Genomic DNA, 20,948 nt, shown 5'->3' on the forward strand with positions numbered 1-20,948 from the left:
CTGAGCACTTCAGGAAGTTCCTTTGACCTCATGATTCTCATTTGCTCTGACATGCATTGTGAGCTGTAAGGTCTTATATAGACAGGTGTGTGGCTTTCCTAATCAAGTCCAATCAGTATAATCAAACACAGCTGGACTCAAATGAAGGTGATCTCAAGGATGATCAGAAGAAATGGAAAGCACCTGAGTTAAATATATGAGTGTCACAGCAAAGGGTAAGAATACTTAGGACCATGTGATGTTTCAGTTTTTCTTTTTTAATAAATCTGCAACAATTTCAAAAATTCTTTTTTTTGTCTGTCAATATGGGGTGCTGTGTGTACATTAATGAGGGAAAAAATTAATTTAAATGATTTTAGCAAATGGCTGCAATATGACAAAGAGTGAAAAATTGAAGGGGGTCTGAATACTTTCCGTACCCACTGTATATATAAATATATGTATGTATGTATGTGTATATATACAGTAAATATATGTATGTATGTATGTGTATATATAAATATATGTATGTATGTGTGTGTATATATATATATGTATATGTATATGTAGATATGTGTATATGTAGATATGTATATATATGTATATGTTTATGGAAGAGAAGGTCTGTGATACGGTTTGCATGTTTGCCGTTGGAGATCCACGAAGGGAGAAAAAACGAATCACGTATCATCAAATAGTTTTATTCCTGAGCTTTCAACCCCTATCAGGGGTCTTCATCAGAGGATAATGCTTAGACTTACAAGAATCAAAGGCAATATATAGCAACACATCTTTGAGGGGGGGTGTGTGTGTGGAGGTGACTCCGTCAGTATGATCGGGGGGGGTGGGGGCTGGGTTGTATGTATATACAGTATATGTTTACATAACCTCTTTAACACACTACTTCTCCGCTGCGAACCGCGGGTATTTTGCTAGTCTCTGCTATAATCCACTCTTCTCTCACTACTGGTACTGTTCCATCATCTTTTAAAACTGCTTCAATAATAACCCTAATACTGAAAAAACCTGGTGCCGAACCGACTAATTTCAGTAATTTTCGTCCTATTTCTAATCTACCCTTCATTTCCAAAATTCTTGAAAAAATAGTGGCTATTCAACTTCATTCTCATTTATCTCAAAATAATCTGTATGAACAGTTGCAGTCTGGTTTTTGTCCCCTCCACAGTACAGAAACGGCACTTATAAAAATTATTAATGACCTCCTTATGGCAGCTGATGCTGGTTTAATTACTATTCTCATCCTTCTTGATCTGAGCGCAGCCTTTGACACTATTTGTCACACTACTCTTCTCAATAGATTATCTTCGATTGGCATTACCCACATACCTACCACATTACCTACCTCTCAGGCCGCACTCAGTTTGTTCAGCTTAAAACTTTCACATCCCAACCCACCGCTGTTACTTCAGGAGTGCCCCAGGGCTCTGTCCTGGGGGGCCTCCTTTTCATTATTTACCTCCTTCCCCTCCTCGAACCGCCACCTTATCATGGTGGAGGGGTTTACGTGTCCCAGTGATCCTAGGAGCTCTGTTGTCCGGGCCTTTATGCCCCTGGTAGGGTCACCCAAGGCAAACTGGTCCTAGGTAAGGGATGAGACAAAGTGCGGTTCAAAAGACCTTCTATGATGAATAAAAAATTTGGACGGCGTTTTCCCTCGCCTGGACACGGGTCACCGGGGCCCCCCTCTGGAGCCAGGCCTGGAGGTGGGGCTCGATGGCGAACGCCTGGTGGCCGGGCTTGCACCCATGGGGCTCGGCCGGGTACAGCCCGAAGAGGCAACGTGGGTCCCCCTTACCATGGGCTCACCACCTATGGGAGTGGCCAAGGAGGTCGGGTGCAGTGTAAGTTGGGTGGAGGCCGAAGGCGGGACCTTGGCGGTCCGATCCTCGGCTACAGAAGCTGGCTCTTGGGACATGGAATGTCACCTCTCTGAAGGGGAAGGAGCCTGAGCTAGTGCGCGAGGTTGAGAGGTTCCGGCAAGATATAGTTGGGCTCACCTCGACGCACAACTTGGACTCTGGAACCAATCTCCTTGAGAGGGGCTGGACTCTCTACCTCTCTGGAGTTGCCCCCGGTGAGAGGCTCTGAGTGGGTGTGGGCATACTTATTGCACCCCAACTTGGAGCCTGTACATTGGGGTTTACCCCGGTGCTCTGCTCCCCAGCTCTGGAATTCACTACCATCTGAGCTTAAAAATATTGAATCATTTGTTTAAGACTGCATTTTCTCTTTGATTACAATTGCTCTGTCTGATTTTAATTTTTGTATTTCAGTTTTGTTTATAATCTGTGTTTTATATATTGTTCAGTGTCCTTGATTGTTTAGAAAGGTGCCTACAAATAAATAAAATGTATTATTATTGTTATTATTATAATTGCACTTGCTAAGAAAGTGTATGAGATCTACTTTGGCCAAAAACTGGTGATCAAGTCAAACCATGTACTCCTCACAATTTTTGTGCAACATGTGCTCTCAATCTGCGAGAGTGGATCAGTGATACTCAAGAGATTTATTGATTTTGCAGTCCTAATGATTTGATGAGATCAGAAGGATTAAATGAAGGACTGTTACTTATGTCTGATAAATGTCTCTGACTACAAATAAGAAATCAAATCTATTGAATACCCCAATCTAACTTTAGGCATGAGACCAGTGCTGCCAACAGTTTGCCAGTACTGAAGCCACTGGGGATATGGAGCCTAGACGAGGCAAACGAAGATGCCACAAAGCATGCAGAAAATGACATTGATCCTTCTTTTGAAGCATTTATACATGGTGAGCTTCATCTGATAACACCAAATTAAATGAGTTCATCCGAGACTTAGGTTTATCAACAGCAAAAGCAGAAGTACAGTAATCCCTCGGTACTTCACGGTTCACTTTTCGCGGATTAACGACTTCGCGGATTTTATATGTAAGCATATCTAAATATATAACGCGGATTTTTCGCTGCTTCGCGGGTTTCTGCAGACAATGGGTCTTTTTACTTGCTTCCTCAGTTGGTTTGCCCAGTTGATTTCATACAAGAGATGCTATTGGCAGATGGCTGAGAAGCTACCCAATCAGAGCACACAGTTAAGTTCCTGTGTGCTGCTGATTGGCTCAGCGACGGAGTGTTGCATTAACCAGGAAGTCTCATCTCACTCATTCAGCATTAACGTGCTACTGCTTCAGGGGCCGTGTCCAAGCACCAACAGAAGATGCAAATGATTGCAGAAAAGGTAAAAGTTTTGGATATGTTGAAGGAAGGGAACAGCTACACCACTGGAGGACACCATTACAGCATCAATGAGTCCACGATTCTTTTTATTTAAAAAGGAGGAAAAGCATATAAGATCTACCGCTGCAGTGTCCTTTAACCAGGGCGCAAAACGAGTTGCAAGTGGACGTGATAAGGCAGTAGTCTGGATGGAATCTGCTTTAGGAATCTTTGCAACAAGGTCGACGATGTCATGACTGCCTACAAGCTACTATGTGTACTTCGCTATACAGTAAGTGTAAACTTATCTACCGATTTCATATTGCTCAGCAGTTGTCCCTGTTATTAATAGAGTAAATCGTGGGTTGTAAACAATACAGGGAGGGTTTAAAAACATCCAAATACACGTTAAATAATTAAATAAATATGGTGTCCCTACTTCGCGGAAATTCAGTTATCGCGGTCGGCCTTGGAACCTATCTCCCGCGATAAGTGAGGAATTACTGTACTCTGTTCAAAACTACAAGGATGGGGGTTTCACATACAACACTTTCTGACTTTCAGAAACTCCAAGAAGATTTTTTTTTTTGCAATATACACGAAAGAAATCTATGAAAACATGAAACTTTTATTGAAACATATAAGGCAGAACAACTACAACTGGAACATCTGTGATAATATTAAAGTAGTGGTCCTGCTACTAGAAATGCAGCTTGGATATACCAAGCACTGTGAATATCACGGCCATGCTAAAGATCCTCATTACACTAACACTAGAATCCCTGAAGCCTACGAAAAAACTCGTAATCCTGGGCCACCTTAAATTTCTTTGCGCCTCTCCATCAACACCTTTTGTTTTGCAAATGTGTCGACCAGCACCAGCAGCAAGCAGACTACTATCCCATCCCCATACGGCCGCAGCTCTAGTCAGACAAAAAGTTCTCCCAGCTCAAGTCTTCTTATCTGGGTGTGAGGTGCTTGGAGTTGTATAGGGTAAATAATATATCGTTACTTGGAACCCATGCATTTCATGTATGTTCCGTGTCTACAACAATCTGGGTAAATGTAGGATGACAGCAAATGCGAAGCAAGAAATGTTGAACACATAACTAAAACCAAAACTTTTTCATGTTATAGTACTAATGACAAAATTTTGAGACGAAGTGTATAATGTGTGAAGACTGAAGTCCAAATATCAAATAAACACTTTCACAAAAGGTACAAGATAACAAAACAAATGCGCTTTTATTCAAGAATATAACCAAAGAAAAAGAAATTGGGTTTGGGTACGATGTTGACACGACCACTTGGGTGGTGCAGCGGTAAGAACTGCTGACTCATAATCAAGAGGTTGCTGGTTCGATTCCGGGCACTTCCTGTTACTGTTTTGAGTAGTGAGCTGCTCTTATTGTTACTATTATACAATAAAAACATACATTTCATTTGAGTCTGCAACAGCTGGTGTAAATTTATGGTACTTGTAAAGGTTAGCGTATGTTTTTTTTATTCGGTTTTATTCTCTCAGTCACGTTCATGCTCCCCCTGATGTGACACTGCTGTTTTCAAATAAAGGCGTGCTATAACAGAGGTGAACTCAGATGAGGATGAGGGTTCTACATTGAAGAACCCCGCAAGAAACATCCACTCACACATAAAAACAACACAGCTGCACCACGCGTAAAGGCGAAAGATGGCACTGTTTGGATGCAGCAACAGGTTGGGCATCATCCTGCAAGTATTTCTATTTAGAGTACTGGCAATGTTTCCTTTTGTACCAGTGAGTACTCTTTCTTCCATCGAATGCTAGTGTTATACCCATAAACAGAGTACCAACAGAAATTTAGTTCCAATTCAAGCACTGGGGTCTATCAATACCTGAGATTAGCAAGTAGTTAAAAAAAAAAAAAAAAAAAAACAGAGTTCCTCTTGCCATGGTTTTGGTACTAAATTTGTGTGAAAAGTGAACTCAAACAAAGCCATATAGTGCTTTCATTACTGGGATGTAACAATGAGAAAGGTGGATACTGAATTTTGCTAATGGTAGAATTAGTTGTAAATCCTGACTAATGGTGTACTTATATTTTATTTTAATAATAACACTTTAGAGTGAGTAACTTGATACTTCTATAAACATATTCATTTTTTGTAAGTAACAGTGTTGTTTTCAATTTATGACTAACAACCATATTACCAACTGAACTAGATTTATAGGCTAATGTAGCATTTGAAATCCATAGTGCATGCTTCAGAACCACATCTTCAAATATCAGCAGTGGAAAAAAAATAATTAAGGTAGACATCCCAATTTAACTTGGAGTATGTCTGTTGTCACAGAAATAGTTTAATTTGTATTTTTTTTAATATGCTAAGAAAGCATATGATATCCTTAATTGTTGATCCAGAAATACTGTAGATCCTCAACTATGTTTAGCAGCAGTGAAATAAAAAATATCTAAATTCTGTCTTAATTCAGTCTTAATTTAACATATTTAAATTGTACTGAAAACTTCATTTGTTAATATATTGGCTTGTTAAGCAATCTCAACATGTTAACTTCATTTGAATAAAACCTTCACACCTAACCACTCATCCTCCAACATCTGCAATAATCCACTGTTGTCAATGTATTCAACTCAAGTGCAATCCATGAAAGAGAAAGTGTGGGGTGTCCTCTAAATGTTTAATTTCATAAAATATAAAAATTATACACAATACTGTAACATGACATTATCTTTAATTATATTTAAAGAATTGCAGCACAATTGTAAAACAAAAATAGTATAGCCTTTATTGATTTTCAACTCAGTTAATCGAGCTATCCTGTGGGGCATCCTGAGATGTTGTGGGATTCCCCCAAAATTGCTGGATATCATGGCCAGCCTGTACACTGGTATTGTGAATACTGTGCAGACTGGAGGCTGAACCTCTGCATTTTTCCCTGTTGATTCTGGGGTTTGTCAGGGGTGTGTTCTTGCTCCTACCCTGTTCAATGCTTGCATATACTTGGTTTTGGCAGGGTCATGGGGTTCAGCAGGTGTGGGACATTTGTTGGTGAAGAAAGATTCACTGATCTTGACTTTGGTGATGATGCTGTGATCTTCACTGAGTTGATGAAGGCTCTGATAGGGGCTCTCGAGAGACTGAGTGAGGAGTCTGTCTGTCTGGGCTTGCAAGTGTCCTGGATAAAAACCATAGCCACCAGCAGTGTTGTAGAGAGAGTGTCAAATAAGTGCAAAGCTGATAGAGACCTAAGTACACCGACTCAAGGTTGTCATGGCCGCCATCTAATAAATACTGACTTGAAGGAGGTGAATACTTCTGTGATCAATTACTTTTTGCTGTACATTTATAATTACTTCAGACCACTCTGCAGAGATCTGTTTTCACTTTGACATTGAAGAGTCTTTTCTGTGTATTATTGTCAAATAAGCTAAATTAATTCCACTGTGGTTCAATGTTTTGTAACAATAAAGTATGAGGGCTTCCAAGAGGGTGAATACTTTTTATAGGCTCTGTATATCTGCAAGTAACTAATGTGGATTCAAGGGCTTGAAATAGAAATTGTTTCATGGTGCATTTTGTACAAAGATTTAACATATTTTTCACACTGAGAAATTTAGGTAGTATACATAGATCAAGTCACTGAACAATGCAACTGCAATCTTTAAATTTAACTTTGAATTATTTTGAACTTTTCAGGTTGAGAATTAACCAACTGTTCTCATTATTTTCTTACATCAACGTAATATGTATGTATGTGACATACTGTTAACAGTTACCCTGAAAGCGTTTTACTTTTAATCATGCAAGTTATTTATTTTTATTTATTGTGCACACTAATGTACAATATTCATATGACTAATAAATGAACACAAAAATGTGATGCATGTAAAATGCATAATTTTACAGTTATTTTGCAATAGTGTACTGTAAAAATTAGCCCAAAAACAAATTAATGAATTTTTTAATCATTCAGAGAATAAATTGAAATGAACTCTATTTAAGTATTCTGAAATGTACTTAAACCATTTTTAACTGACTAATAATATAATCATGTTTTAACCTCAATTCTAAAATCAGAATTAAAAAATTATAATATACTAGGGGGCTTCGCTTGCCAACCTCCACCCCCATACACCCCGCGTCTGTGCCACTCGCATTGTGAAGAGGGGAGCTGAACGCACCTCCAAGGAGACGTGGTCGCTCCTCCGAAACCCCCTCTTAAACAGTGATACAATGGGAAACAAATACACTATTTTTAACCTCCTCTTGGCTTGATCAGGTGCTGGTTTGCTGCATCTTGAGCGGCACTTCGAACATTTAAAAATCTGTACAGTAGCTGTCCTTTTGTCTCACTGTCTTGTCTCTCTTCTCAACATGCTCTGCTCCTTTTGGGGTCCCGCTCCTGAGGCGCGCCCCTATGAAGAGGAAGATTTTCTATTCTTTTAATTGAGAGATGGAACTGTCCCCTCCGACTACACACGGAGCTCGATTCACTCCTGAAAGAGACTTATGTTTGTTTAAAGTGTCTGAATAACATTTCTGTCTCTAAAATCTCCTGTGCATATGTGCAACTCTGTGACCCAAGCGTGACAGCTTATGTGGATTTCACTTTCACCAAACAACAAATCTTTTAATTCTTGCAGATACGCCTCTTCATTGGGAAGAAACACCACTTTTCCCTGATGGCAACACGAATTATGACAATCTACAAGAGTCCGACTTAAAAGTTTAAATCCGAACAATATATTCAATCTCTTTTCACTGTTTCATTATTTCACTGAGTAATAATTTCCATTAGTTTGCGCTAGTGCAATCTTTACTATAATTTTTTGGAGACTTTCAAATTTTAGTACTTTCATTATCTCTAACCTGCTCTGCATGTGTATCGTGCCAACATTTTTAAATTCTTTACGACGTTCTACTTTGTCATCTACTCTTTGTTTCACAGGACAAGAAAGTGTCTCTCTGAGAAAGTCACGTCTTGTTTCTCTGAAAAAGTCTTATCTCGTCCCAAGATTTTTTTATATAATAGACTATGACAATTTATTTATTTACACTTTTTCAATATTTAAAGCACATTTTCCTAAAGCCTTACCTAAACGTTTTTACTGTATAAATGTATATTTACACCTTAGCCATCTCCATCCTCTCCAGTGCTGATGTTTTAGTTAACTCTAGAATTACCAGAGCCTACGAAAAAACTCGTAGATCCGTCCCACCTAAATTCTTCTTAAATCCGCTCGCACCTCTCCGCCATCATCTTTTGTCTTCTAAATGTGCAGATAAAGACAAGCTGAAAGCAGCTGGCTATTCCATCCCCCCACCGACTTAGAACATGCATGAGCTTCTCCCAGCTCATACCTTGATTGATTATCTGGAAGTGAAGTGGAGTTTTAGAGTGGAAATAATAGATCATTATTTGGAACACACGCATTTCATGTGTGTTCCGTTTCTACAGTAATCTGTGTAAACACATTTTTAAAACAGAAACGTTTTTCATATTCTAGTAGTAAATGACAAAATGTAGGCATAAACTATATATTGTATGAAGCCTGAAGTCCAAATATCAAAGAAACACTTTCACGAATGGTACAAATATAACAGAACAAGTGCACTTTTATTCAAAAATATAACTGCAGAAAAAAAAAAGCCGCCTTAGTGTGCAACATTGACACTGCCGTGGCGCAACAGTATCAGTTGCTGACTGGGAATCAAAAGGTCACGAGCTCGATCCTGCACGACTCCCTTTTGAGAAGTGAACTGCTCTTATTTTTACTAGTTTAGAATAAAAAGATACATTTGATTTCAGTCTGTAACAGCCGGTGTACAAAGGTTACCTTTGTTTTTTATTATTCACTTTTCATTCTCTGTTGCGTTCAGGATCCTTCCCTACCCCATCTGACACTCTTGTTTTCACATAAAGACGCGCTATAGCTCTGCAGTGTATCACGATACATACGACCATGTGTTTTTTTTGCCAGTCCCCACATGTCGCTGTATGCTTTTTTTTTGTACTCTAGGACATGCAGAGGAAAGCATAATAAAGAGCAGTAACTTCAGCGCTATATGCAATCATCAGACACTCCCCATCTGACACTGCTGTTTTCACATAAAGACACGCTATAGCTCACCCAAGGAACGCCCTTCCTACATTTATGACATGTGTACTTGTTGCAGTGTACACAACTCTCTGTGGTATGGTTCCTATTACACTGAACAAGCGCCTGTAATTTGCAGCTCTATTCATTATCTCAAAACACCACGCACATTCACAGTAATTCCCAGTTATGTCCACCACTCACACCCACAACCATACAGAACTGATTCCACATCAGAGAATTTTCCAGTTCCAGAATAAATTCACACCCGATCTGAAGCTGTTCATTTTCAAATAATATTGCATTAGTACGATGATGTTTTCACATATATCGTCTATCTTTCAGGTGTGTAATAGAAACCACAGCATAGAGAGAAGTGAGTACATTGTAACAGGTACACACGTTGTAAATGTAAGAAAGACGATCTTTGCGTGTGTGTGAACTGTTAACATTTGAATCTGATGATTGCATATAGCTCTGTCTTATTCAGTGCGCGCAGGAACATGCAGGTGGCCAGTTGCTGTTTGCTACAACATGCTGGCGGTGATCATCGCACATTTTAAAAAAAGAAAGAGACAAATATATGTGACGTTTTGAAGAAATCATTTTATGACGAGAATAGCACCAATCAAAAAACATTGTCGAAGTAATGTAATATTATTTGAAAACGAACAGCGTCAGATTGGATGTGAATTTATACTGCCGCCGTTAGAGTCAGATCAGAAGCTGAATAAGCTACTGTTCTGACTCTAAGTAAAAAATCATGAATTAATCAACAGAAATAACCGCGATCGACATTTTAAACTTAACGATTTACGGTGCATACCAATTTATAATTTATACACTTCCTCCCCAGCGGGGAATCAAACTCGGTCTCTAAGGCACGGCAGTGTTGTTGTGCTCTGAGTCTGCAAATCTTAGCGTTATGCCACGGAAGGTGTTGCATCATCCTTGAACATTGTGTGAAAGTGTTTATTTGATGTTTGGACGTCAGGCTTCACACATTCTATAGTTTATGCCTACATTTTGTAACATTTATTACTAAAATATGAAAAAGTTTCTGTTTTAACAATGTGTTTGCACCGATTACTGTAGAAACAGAACACACATGAAATGCGTGTGTTCCAAATAACAACCTATTATTTCCACTCTAAAACTCCAGGAGTTCAGTCACTCCCAGATAATCAAACAAGGCATGAGCTAGAAAAACTAGCTGGCTTTTTTGATGCTCGTCTTAATCGGCACATTTAGAAGACAAAAGAGAGGTGAGAACAGTTTTAAGGTGGGCTGGATCTACGTGTTTTTTCGTAGACTCTGGTAATTCTAGTGTTAATCAAATTAAATTGACTGCTAATCAGATAAGAGGGGGATGGGCAGGTGAACCAGGTAAGTTAAATTACTTTTTCAAACCGTCCCTCCAAACAGGTTGGTATTAGTGGAACCATGCATAATAGTAATGATTAAAGAAATGTGGAAATTGGTTATTGACCAATGAAATTTGCTTTTCCAAGTCTGAAGAACAGTAAAATATATAAATGTTCAAAAAGTTTTAAGTGTTTACTAAAGCCATCTTTTCTGCCAAAATAAGGGAGTATTGTGCTTATATAAAACAAGTGCTCTAATTTCTGCATTTTAAAATAACATAAGATTACAAAGCAACTTGCATACAAGTCTTGATTGTGTGTACCCTCACATCATCATCAAGTCAAATTTGACCTGTTTTTGTGTCTAAAATCAGTAAAAGTGCCCTAAATTTAATCACTTCAGAATGAAACTTTTCTAAAGTTCCCACAAATGAAAAAAAAGTTTATAAAAGTGAAAAATTCCTAACTCCTACCTTGTTTTTTGGCTCAAAATTGTGAAAGGTTTTAGTAAAGTTTTAGAATTAAAGCAAACAACAAATCATAAACGTTGACCCTGCATTTTTTTATGTAAAATATTTTAGGCACTTTATCAGTTTATTTGACAACTAATGATTTGTGATGGTATTTCTACATCAGCAAAAGTAATGTCAGTGTTTTTTAATGTTCCTAAACACTCATTTCTCATAGTAAAGGACACTTCTTACAAAGAATTGTAGAATTAATAATTATTTGCTTTTTTTTTTGTTTAAGAAAATTGGTTCCACTGAAACACTGCTTTAAAGAAAGACCCTTCACATAGGGAACGAGTCTAAACTTTGTTTATTTTTCTGAAACCATGCATTGAAATGGAGGGTGCTAACCTTAGGTGCATGAGAAGAAATAAGGTTGGTGAGCAGGCCACACTTTCTGTAAGCAAAGAGCAGTTTGCAGAGTCTGCCTCCCATCTTCAGCCATGCCACTTAGCTGTTACTGTTACATGTTTACACTGACTGTGAAAGAGGATTGCTCTCATCCAAAGACTCAAAGATAAGACACAAATTTTCCATTTCAGGATTATTCTCTTTGTAGTGCAAGCAGCATGCAAAATTATATTGTGCATAGCATAGCATAGTTCCTCCAATATACGTTATATTTAAGCATATTGTAATATATTATTCCATGCATGGAAAAGACATATTAATAAAATGAATTAAATGTACTTTTTGTATACATGAAAACCTCTGTTGCAGTGCTGCATCCTGTCTGAATGTGGGCTTCATTTAAAAAAGATCCAGCCAAACATCTTAACGTGCATGTGTGTGTCACTTTATGCAATTTTAGCATGAAATGTCCTTTTACACTATTCACATAATCAATCACATGAAGACATGAATTTGAAGTTTGTTTGGCAATAATTACTATCAGTCTAGTTTTAATGCATTTGAAATGCAGTGGAACCTCGGTTCACAACCATAATTCGTTCCAAAACTCTGGTCGTAAACCGATTTGGTCGTGAACCGAAGCAATTTCCCCCATAGGATTGTATGTAAATACAATTAAGCCGTTCCAGACCATACGAACTGTATGAAAATATATTTTTTTTTTAAAGTTTTTAAGCACAAATATAGTTAATTAAACCATAGAATGCACAGCGTAATAGTAAACTAAATGTAAAAACATTGAATAACACTGAGAAAACCTTGAACAACACAGAAAACTAACACTGTAATAGTTCGCGCGATAGCGCTACCAACCGCTGGCTAAAAACACTTTTTTTAAAAAATGAGTTTTAAGCACAGGGAAAAAAAATGAACATTTGAAAAAATCCGTAATTTAATAAAACACCAAGAAAAGTAACATTGCAACAATGTACGCTACGAACCGATCGCTGTAAACAGAAGTGAAAACAAAATCAAGCCCCGTGCATTCTTTAACTGCCTTCTCTACCTTATGAGTCCAGCCCTCTCACTCGCTTGCGCTGCCTGTGTGTCTGTCTCTCTCTCGCGCTGCCTGTGTGTGTGCGTGGCGCTCTCTCTCTCTCGCTGCCTGTGTGTGTGCGTCTGTCTCTCTCTCTCTCTCGTGCTGCCTCTGTGTGTGTGTGTGTGTGTGTGTCGCGCACTCTCTCGCTCTCTCTCTTGCTCGCTGCACAGGAAATGCACAGGGAGAGACTGAACATGTACAAACAGAAAGGGAAACTGGCTTGTTCGTATACCGAATGTGTGGTCATGAACCGAGGCAAAAGTTTGGCGAAACTTTTGTACGTGTACCGAGACGTTCGTGAACCGAGGTTCCACTGTATACAGTATGTGTTACACAGGTACCAATTGTAAGATAAATTGGTGCAATAGGTTCAAATATTAAGTGTATGAAGTTTGTTTTAATTATTAAGGTATGAATATTATTCTGTATTATTTTAAGGAAAATTATTCCTTCTTTTTAATTATTGACTATACTTGGCAAAATTCTTCCTAGATACAAAGAATAAAATACTCGGTTAACAATGTCACAAGCCACCTGCCCTGCTAGTAGTTCAAGACTGACCAGGACCTAAAGTGATGGAGGCAGAGTCAAAAACATAAGGCAGTTATATATTTTAGTAAAACAGTCTTACAAAAACAGTTCTGGTGCAGAAATATACATAGTGCACAAAAAAAAGAAAAATTAAAAGGAAAAAAATCTTCTTCATCTTGACTACTTCTATGTGGGGTCGGTGTGCTTGATCAATGTTCTCCAAACAGCTCGGTTATGCACTTGCTCACCTGTCAAGCCCCTTTCCTTCAGATCTTCTTTTACTTTATCCATCCATCTCCACTTTGGGCTCCCTTGCTTTCTCTTTCCCTATACTTCTATTCCCATCACTCTTCTGTCTACATATTCATTGTCATTCTTCATTACATGCGTACCACTTCAACCTACTGTCATGTATTTTCTTAGATTCCCCTCCCATTTTTATTGTACCTCTGACTATTTCATTTTTTATTCTGGCCTTTTTTTGAAACTCCACACATCCATCTCAACATTCTCATTGCTGTCACGTCTTCTTCCCCTGAGCTCCCATGTCCATTACTGCCAAAATCTCAGCCCTGATCCACCAAATAATCCAAACAGCTTTCTAGTATTATGCACAAAAGTAATAAGTGAGAAAAGCAAAATAACCTTAGTCTAAGACAAAATTCTGCCTTAACACAATTTATAAAAATATGGCACTGATGCAACCTTGAATAAAAAAAAAGTCCTCTGCACCCAGAAAAATCTAACTCTTCTAACACAGCCAGCCACTGAGTCACTCTGTCCTTACCAAGGATATTATAGTTAATGAAAATTAAAATCAAAACTGAAACTATTATTAAAAAAACATTTTCGTAAACTGAAATAAAATAATTAACAGAACCGAAATGAAAAACTAAAACTAAACGAAACTATTAAAGTAGCTGGAAAGACTAACTGAAATAAAATAATAATTTACTAAAATATTTTTAGTTTTCGTTTTTGAATGAATATTCTTGCCATTAGTCTTTAACCCTTGTAAGTTTTAACTCTAAAACAAAAAGTCATCCACCACTAGCCTCCCGCACATATTAATCCAGTGAACGGCGGCTGGTGACGGAGAGCGGCTGTTCCCACAGCATTTGCGGTGACACAGCAAGCTGAATATAGGTGCATAAAGCGTGTGAAATAGAAAGTGATTTGCATGCTGCCTTTCTTTGCGCTTGTTGTATATTAAGACATAATGCAAACGGCTGAAATCAGAATGTGCTGGTCAACAAAACGTTTACCATATGGACATAAAAATCACGAGCGAATAACGTTTCAGTTTATTTCTCAGGTGACTGCTTTTTGTTGACAGCAATTCACCTGCCACTTCGCACAGGAGAAATCGAAGTATAGAGAAATACAGAGAAAGTATAGTAATCATGAAAAAATTCTTGATGAAAAAAATATTGACGTTATACACCTCCCAGAGTCCAAAAATACTGTTTTTTGGAATTGTGTGTGTGTGTGTGTGTACACACGCGCGTGTATGTGTCTGTGTGTGTAAACACGATAACTCAAAAACGCAACTAGATAGATGGATGAAATTCGGCATGTGGTTGTTACACCACAATTGTAGGTCTGTAATAACTTTTGGGTCAAATCCATCATCTGGAAGTGGTACTTTAGCTAAAGACATCCGATTTATTCAACATTACTTTTATAATAATTGTTCAATATATTATTAATTTGATTTGTTGGTGATGGTTCCATAATGTACATAATATATAAATATAATCTTTGTCTTGCGGTTTACTCCTCAAATATCCATCCCCATATCTGAGTATACAAGAAAGTCGAGGGGAGACCACTCACGATTTTTGAAAATAAACGGCACTGATCGAGAGACTGACTAGGTGATCATACAACATCAGCATATTGTTGCTGACCAATCACTTTTGCTTTAAAAACATCATTTAACAACAAAGCAATACAAAAAAAGGCACAGAGTCTGACAAGTGATGAAAAACTAAACATACTAATGGGTTTTTGTATTCATTCTATATTTATTAATTTATCTTTTTTAGTTCATATTCACAACTCAAAATACCTAATATTATGAAAATAATCCATTAGCAGAAAAATATTTTAAAATATTTATCTCCCTTTTTTTCAATGTTTCTCTCTCAAAATAGATAGTTGAAATATCATATTCATTTTGTTCTTAACATCAGCCATACCATACATATTGCATACCAGGGAGTTTTCCTGCCTTACATTCAAACCTGCTGCGGTAGGCTCCAGGTTTCCTGTGATCCTGTTCTGGATAAACAGGTTTAGATAATATATATATTGCTCTTAATCTCAGATGCTGTCTCTGTTGTTTTGTGCCTGTCTGTATTCCTATTACCTACTCTTGCCCTGCTCATTATGGGTTTACTGTTCTTATGTTATAAAAATGCAAAACTATAATAACCTTGGTCCTTACTGAGTGCTCATCATCTTTATCCAGCAAACACCATGTCTTGTACATTTTCCTCCACCACCAAGCGAGGTTAAACGACCCCTCATGGACTATAAAGAACATGTAATTTACCTCCAGGACTACCCTGCAGCTGGACGGAACTAACTGCTGCCCTTGTGTAGAAAACAACCTGTTTCACTCAAAACAAAGCTGTGCACAATACAACCTAATAGAAGCAATACTAACAAAAATAACCACTTATATGTAAATCTACATTAGCTAAAGTAAAGCAAACTCAAACAAGACGATTAAAAAAACAATCAAAAAAATCTCTTTACCAATAAAATAGCATTCCCTCCAATTGTTTTTTCTGGCTTCCAGTTTCCTGTGCACTCACCAGTCCGAAACACCATGTTTAAAATTGTCCTCTGACGTCTCGACATGTCTTTATTTACTAAAAGCCTGCCAGAGAATACAGAACTCTGGTGACCCATCTCTAAAACACCCTCCCCCACACCAAGTAGATCACCAATGGTAAGTGCAGATATTCAAATTTATTTGCACTGCTTTACCCTATTGCTGGAACTGTGGTGTTTAAACTTCTAATCATGCTACTGTGTGTTTAGCACAGGGAGCGTCAGCTTCATGTGTTGATTTGGGGACAAGTCTCTGCATTACAAAAACAATACTATCAGGTTCCCTAGAGCAGGGGTCCTCAATCATGGTCCTGAGTGGGTGCAGGTTTTTGCTCCGATCCAATTACTACTCAAGTAACACTTCTGCTTCATTTCAGTTGTTTTGGTTGTTAAGATTTTGAATCCCTATTGCTTATTTCAGTCTTAAACAGCTGTATTCTTGGTATTTAATTGCTCCTAATTAGCAATAACATGCAAATGACAAAAGAGACCAGCATCTCTCCATTTAGCTTGTTACCATTTACACCTGTGTGTATTTATCCTGCACTATTGGGTTTAATTAAATACTTGGAAGGAAAGTGAAGAGAAAAAAGTGAAGGACTGAGAATTACTCATTCATTTTAGCCTTCAAATCATTTGGATGATATCCTTACAAAGGGGAAGAAAATCTAGGATATGAGAATTACCTGACATAGCAGAGTTAAAGCACTAACAAGGCATGGAATTAAATTATTGGCAAGAATAGCTTTCTAATTAAGCAACCAGGTATATAAGTGTATACATGCTGGTTAGTTTCTCTGAGCTTAAAAATAAATATGTTAATAGATAAAAGCGCTTCTTCTTAGCTTTTCATTTTGTATTTACATAGTTTCCCAGACTTACAAGCATTTGCATGTCTATTTGCATCCCAGAATTCAATACTCTGTTAAACACACTGTTATTCAGATCAATCTGTTTAGCTGATGGTTCAAAGGAAAAATAAATCTAACAAACCCCTTTTCTAGAGTGGTCTTACACTTGGGCCATAATTTCTTCTACTGAACCTTTGTAAGCCAATTTCTTTTGTGTCATGTAGCTCCCCCATTCCCCCACACCTACTTATCAAGACTTCTTATCATATGCCTACATTTTGCTTCCTACAACTTTTTGCTACAATTAAAAGTAATGCTAGTTTTCTGTATAAACTCTATAGTATACTTTAATTATACAGTACTCTTGGTCACAAAGTTTATTCACTTAATGATATATCTTAAATGAATTATCCTAAAATAGAACACACAAGTCAAATATTAGAAGTATTATTTAACAAACAGAAAAAAAACCTTTTATTTTATTGTCATTTAAGATACTGTTTATAAATATTTTATCCTACATGAATAATGGTCAGTTCGTCATTTCCAAATATGTTAAATGTATTACAAGGGGCAAGACTGGACGGGGTGTTAATACAAATAATAATGGTAAAAAGTCATCAAAATATTTCTTTTAACTTACTTCATACTCTTGAAGCTGTGAATGCTTTTCTTTAAGTCTGTCTTCATATGCCAAAATCAAAGGGGATATGCATTTCACATCCAACTAAAACAGAAAAAGGGAATAGTTTGAAAATAAGGCATGAAGAAACATCTTCCATAAATGCTCAGTTTTAATTTGTTACATTTTACACAATCAGAATACTCAAATCACATCTTAGTTGCTGGTTTCTTAAATGTAAGAAAGTGTATTTAACATCAAAAGCTCAGTATCCATATTCTGAAGTAATTGATACATTGCATTGGAAAGGTAAAGCTATAAGAACTCTGTGTGCACCAGTATCTTCCCATGACACATAGAAAATTGGGTGACCTAGCTGAATCATATGATGTGGTGATGACATAATGATGTTCTGAAAACAGCTGGAAAGTGCAGATGTTGTAAGAATATCATTTTACATTTTTACCACAAGTTCTATAATACTTAGTTTAATTAGATATACTAATCTACTACTAAGGTAGATAATTTTAAAATGGCTCCACTGTCAAATAAACATTTCACAGTAATTGGGGTTGCTTCCACAAGAACATCTGTAAGACCTTCTTTATAAATGATCATGTCATCTAAAATATACTTAGAAACCACCAGAGGTTTAACTTCGTATGGTTCAAAAAATCTTAAATTAGGAATACTATATTTTGAATTGCATGAGTTTCAAATTTTTGACACTTTAGAGACACCTAAAGGCACCTTGTATTGTACCCCCTTTTTTGACACCCACTGCACTCCCTACCTGGAAAGGGGTCTCTTTTTGAACTGCCTTTTCCAAGGTTTCTTCCAGTTTTTTCCCTACAAGGGTTTTTTTTTTGGAGTTTTTCATTGTTTTTTTAGAGAGTCAAGGCTGGGGAGCTGTCAAAAAGCAGAGCCTGTTAAAGCCCATTGTGGCACTCCTTGTGTGATTTTGGGCTATACAAAAATGAATTGTATTGTAAAGAGCTAATAATGGACAAGACTCTCTTAATCCCTTCCTTGTGTTCCCCAATACCCTCTGAAACCTAAAGCATAAGAAGGAAAATAGCATATCTTAAGAGTTTTATTACAGCAGGTTATTATAATATCACACGCAAATACTAGTTATACTCCTGTCATCCCTATAAAGAAAGCACAAACAGGTGCCTGTAGATTTAAACAAGATTTATGAGCAGTTAATGCATTTGTTATTCCATGGTTACCGTTAGTTTGCATCCATTCCACTATTTTAGCATTTATACCACTAAAGGCAATGTTTTATGCAGTCAAAGATTTATGTACTGCATTTGTTTCAGTTCCACAATACTCCGATAGCTATTATTTATTTGCTTTTATGTTCAAGAAACCCAATGCACTGAAAAAATGGAAATACCAAAACCAGGTAAAATCCCGAAATGGGAGGTGTTTTGCTTGGCAAAAAAATGCAAGATTTCTTAAAATTAGCTAAATAATATTAAATACAAATTTTTTAAGTCAATAAATCAATAAATAAGTCAATAAATCTTACAATAAGGAAAACAAGACTTTCTTATTTTTTGTTTTTAATTTTATTGTAATCATTCATAGAAATCGATCAATTTTTACAAAAAACAAGTCGACCCCCACCCCTGAGAGAGAGAGCATGGCCAATGGGGTAAAAGGCTTATAAGCAGGAAAACAAGACTTTCTGGCTTCATATAAAAAACTTTTCATTTGTTCGGATTAAAATTTTTTTACATTGTACACTTGGACTATAATTCCTCAAAGATAATGTGAAAGTCCTATGCTGTTTTCAAAAAGTCTCAAACATGATTTTGATAGAGTAGAACTTGCAGATTCAGCATTAATAAAGTATAATGATGATCTTTTGCTTTGATCTCCTTCTCTTAAAGCATGTGAAGAGAACAGTTTAAAATTACTTTAAACTATAGCTGAAAAAAGAACACAAAGCATTGTTATGCCAAACCAAAGTAAAAAACTAGAGTCATGATCTTTCTGGCAATACGAGAAACTACATAGGGGTTTTCGCAAGCTGTACTTTCTCAGGAACACTGTTTCAAATATTATCCGATTGGTTATTATTCAAATGTTTTAAATCCACTGGCTACAGTTATTCCAGCATGTACTAAAGCTGTAGTAGCAGAACACCAGTCTTTAAAGCCGCACAGCTTCTACTGCTAGGGCATAATCTCACACCTCTATTTCCACACACTGTAGCTACTATTTTCACTAATGACGGTCAATTTTATGTGCGCCTATGTTAAACGCCAGTGATGTTCTCGTTAAATCCAGCCACTCTTTAACCTTTGCGGTTTAATGGGGAATTGGATGAGAAATCTCATGATTGTGAACAAGTGATTTCTCCCATTACTACTCCTTGTGCAGATCTCCGGGATACACCACTGCAAAATACTGACTTAGAGCTATTTGTGGATGGCTCCGCCAGCTGTTATGTAAATGGAAACATTTAGTCAGGCTATGCCATATGCACTGAAACAGTATATGTTTTTGAGATAGTTCACAATTTAGGGCTCTTCAGAAGCACTGTAGTGTTCTAACCTCCTCTGGATCTCTTATTTGACACAACATGCTAATTTCATATTTGCCTGAAGCACTACAGTTGCAGACTGCACTAGTTATAATAAAATGTCAGGATCAAACTAAAAGACATGACATAGTGACCAGAGGAAAGGTTTAATCAGACTTCCATGCTAAATAGGCTGCATGCAGTCCTTCAGTACACCAGTGTCCTCTTTCAACTACCCAGGTGAATGTCACTCAATTAATTAATATGCAAAATGAAGCTAATGAGAAAGAAATGTAGGTCTGGATAGATGTCAGATGTGCACCTCACACTGAGGGTCTATAGTGCCCCAAAGACAGCTGACTTGTAGCCCCCATATTTCCTTTAGATCTATCTGCAGAAACAGGTCATCCTATCTCTTCATGAAAGTTTAACTAGAAACCTATTCAATAACCTGCTGCTGCTCTTTTGACTTGCAAACGTATGGAAATGCATTCTTTGACTAAAAGCAACCATACTTACTGTATTGCCTTAAATCATTCTTTCAATTCTGCTTACTTTCAGGTTGAATCTGCACTGCTACCTGCTTTAATGGAACCTGCTCACTCCTTCTATTCAGGACATTTTGTCTACTTTAAAGTGCACCAATAAAAGAATGCCTTGGCACTATGTTAGAAGGGCTCTCTGCAAGTATTTCTCACCTCCCACACCGCTATGAAGTGTCCACGACAGCCAGCATGAGTTCACACAACCCATGGTCAAGTTGTACCTACACAGAATGAGGACTCCTCATCTTAACCATCCTGATCTTCATCAGCTTCAAGGTCTACATTGGAATTTGGCAGCCTCATTTAGGCTAATAGACCTGAACTTACAAGATCATACAAAGCACTTTTCTCATACACCAGAATGATTAACATTTACACACTCATGGTGTATAGTGCCTT

General features: G+C 37.3%; 2 protein-coding genes across 10 annotated transcripts in view; one reads left to right on the top strand and one right to left on the bottom strand.

Moving 5' to 3' along the window:
* cep89 (centrosomal protein 89) overlaps nt 1–20,948 on the bottom strand; it is a 416,738-nt gene that overhangs the window by 175,277 nt on the left and 220,513 nt on the right. Inside the window, exon 10 of the mRNA XM_051931539.1 lies at nt 17,490–17,573. Coding sequence (XP_051787499.1) covers nt 17,490–17,573 — 84 coding nt within the window. The remainder of the gene's footprint in view (nt 1–17,489; nt 17,574–20,948) is intronic.
* LOC114657616 (uncharacterized) overlaps nt 1–20,948 on the top strand; it is a 708,025-nt gene that overhangs the window by 134,632 nt on the left and 552,445 nt on the right. The window lies entirely within an intron of this gene.

The sequence above is a fragment of the Erpetoichthys calabaricus genome, chromosome 9 (assembly GCF_900747795.2).
Source record: "Erpetoichthys calabaricus chromosome 9, fErpCal1.3, whole genome shotgun sequence".
Taxonomy (NCBI): Eukaryota; Metazoa; Chordata; class Cladistia; order Polypteriformes; family Polypteridae; genus Erpetoichthys; species Erpetoichthys calabaricus.